The sequence below is a fragment of the Chrysochloris asiatica genome, unplaced genomic scaffold, assembly GCF_000296735.1.
Source record: "Chrysochloris asiatica unplaced genomic scaffold, ChrAsi1.0 scaffold00120, whole genome shotgun sequence".
Classification (NCBI taxonomy): Eukaryota; Metazoa; Chordata; class Mammalia; order Afrosoricida; family Chrysochloridae; genus Chrysochloris; species Chrysochloris asiatica.
This window is the reverse complement of record NW_006408638.1, coordinates 6,950,984-6,951,996: the sequence shown is the minus strand read 5'-3', so window position 1 is coordinate 6,951,996 and position 1,013 is coordinate 6,950,984. Positions and strand designations below refer to the sequence as shown.

The window sequence follows — 1,013 nt, the reverse complement described above, 5'->3', positions numbered from 1 at the left end:
TGAATACTACCCAAAGTAATCTACAGGTGTAATATAATTCCAATTCAGAGTACAGCAACATCCTTTAAAGAGACTGAAAAAATGATCATTAACTTTATATGAAAAGGAAAGAGACCTTGAATAAGCACATCTGCAGAAAGAGACAATGGAAAAGCTCCATATCATCAGTCAAAACAAGGCCAGAGGCAGACTGTGGAACAGACCATCAATTACTCATATGCAGATTCAAACTGAAGCTCAAAAAAATGAAAACAAGTCCACAAGAATCAAAATATGACCTTGAATTTATCCCACCTGAATTTAGACATCATCTGAAGAACAGATTTGTTACATTAAACACTAACGACCGAAGCCCAGAAGAGTTGTAGGATGACATCAAGAACATCATACATGACGAGCAGAGTTAGAAAGTACTGGGTTGCGCTGATAAACCGGCTCCCAGTCCGTACTTAGAGCTGCCTCTTCCTTCTCCTTTCACTCTGAGGGCTCTCTGGAATCCTTGCCACCCCGCCAGCATGTCTCAGGCTGAGTTTGACAAAGCTATCGAAGAGGTTAGGAACCTCAAGGCCAAACCAGCTGATGATGAGATGTTGTTCATCTACAACCGCTATAAACAATCAACCGTGGGCGACGTAAACACAGAATGGCCTGGAATGTTGGACTTCAAAGGAAAGGCCAAGTGGGATGCCTGGAATGATGTGAAAGGAACCTCCAAGGAAGATGCCATGAAAGCTTACATAGACAAAGTAGAAAAGCTAAAGAAGAAATATGGAATATAAGGGACTGGATGTGGATGTCAGCCAAGCATTTGATCTAAACAGCTATAACACCTTGTTTTTTTTATAATACTGAGGGAGAAGTTAAGTCATGAATATAACCAGTTAACCCAGTTCCTCAAGATCTCTAAGATATGGCTCTAACAGATTAGGAGCAATAACAGTTACTCACCTGCTCTTTGTTGTTTTTATTTGTAGATCAATTAAAGTCAATTTGTTACTTAAAAAAAAAAAGAA

General features: G+C 39.4%; 2 protein-coding genes across 2 annotated transcripts in view; one reads left to right on the top strand and one right to left on the bottom strand.

The window, feature by feature from the left end:
* CEP97 (centrosomal protein 97kDa) overlaps positions 1–1,013 on the bottom strand; it is a 60,170-nt gene that overhangs the window by 15,172 nt on the left and 43,985 nt on the right. The gene's annotated exons all lie outside the window — the stretch shown is intronic.
* LOC102835229 (acyl-CoA-binding protein-like) lies at positions 516–779 on the top strand. Its single transcript, XM_006868622.1, has one exon. It carries the CDS (start codon positions 516–518, stop codon positions 777–779), a length of 264 nt encoding a protein of 87 aa, XP_006868684.1.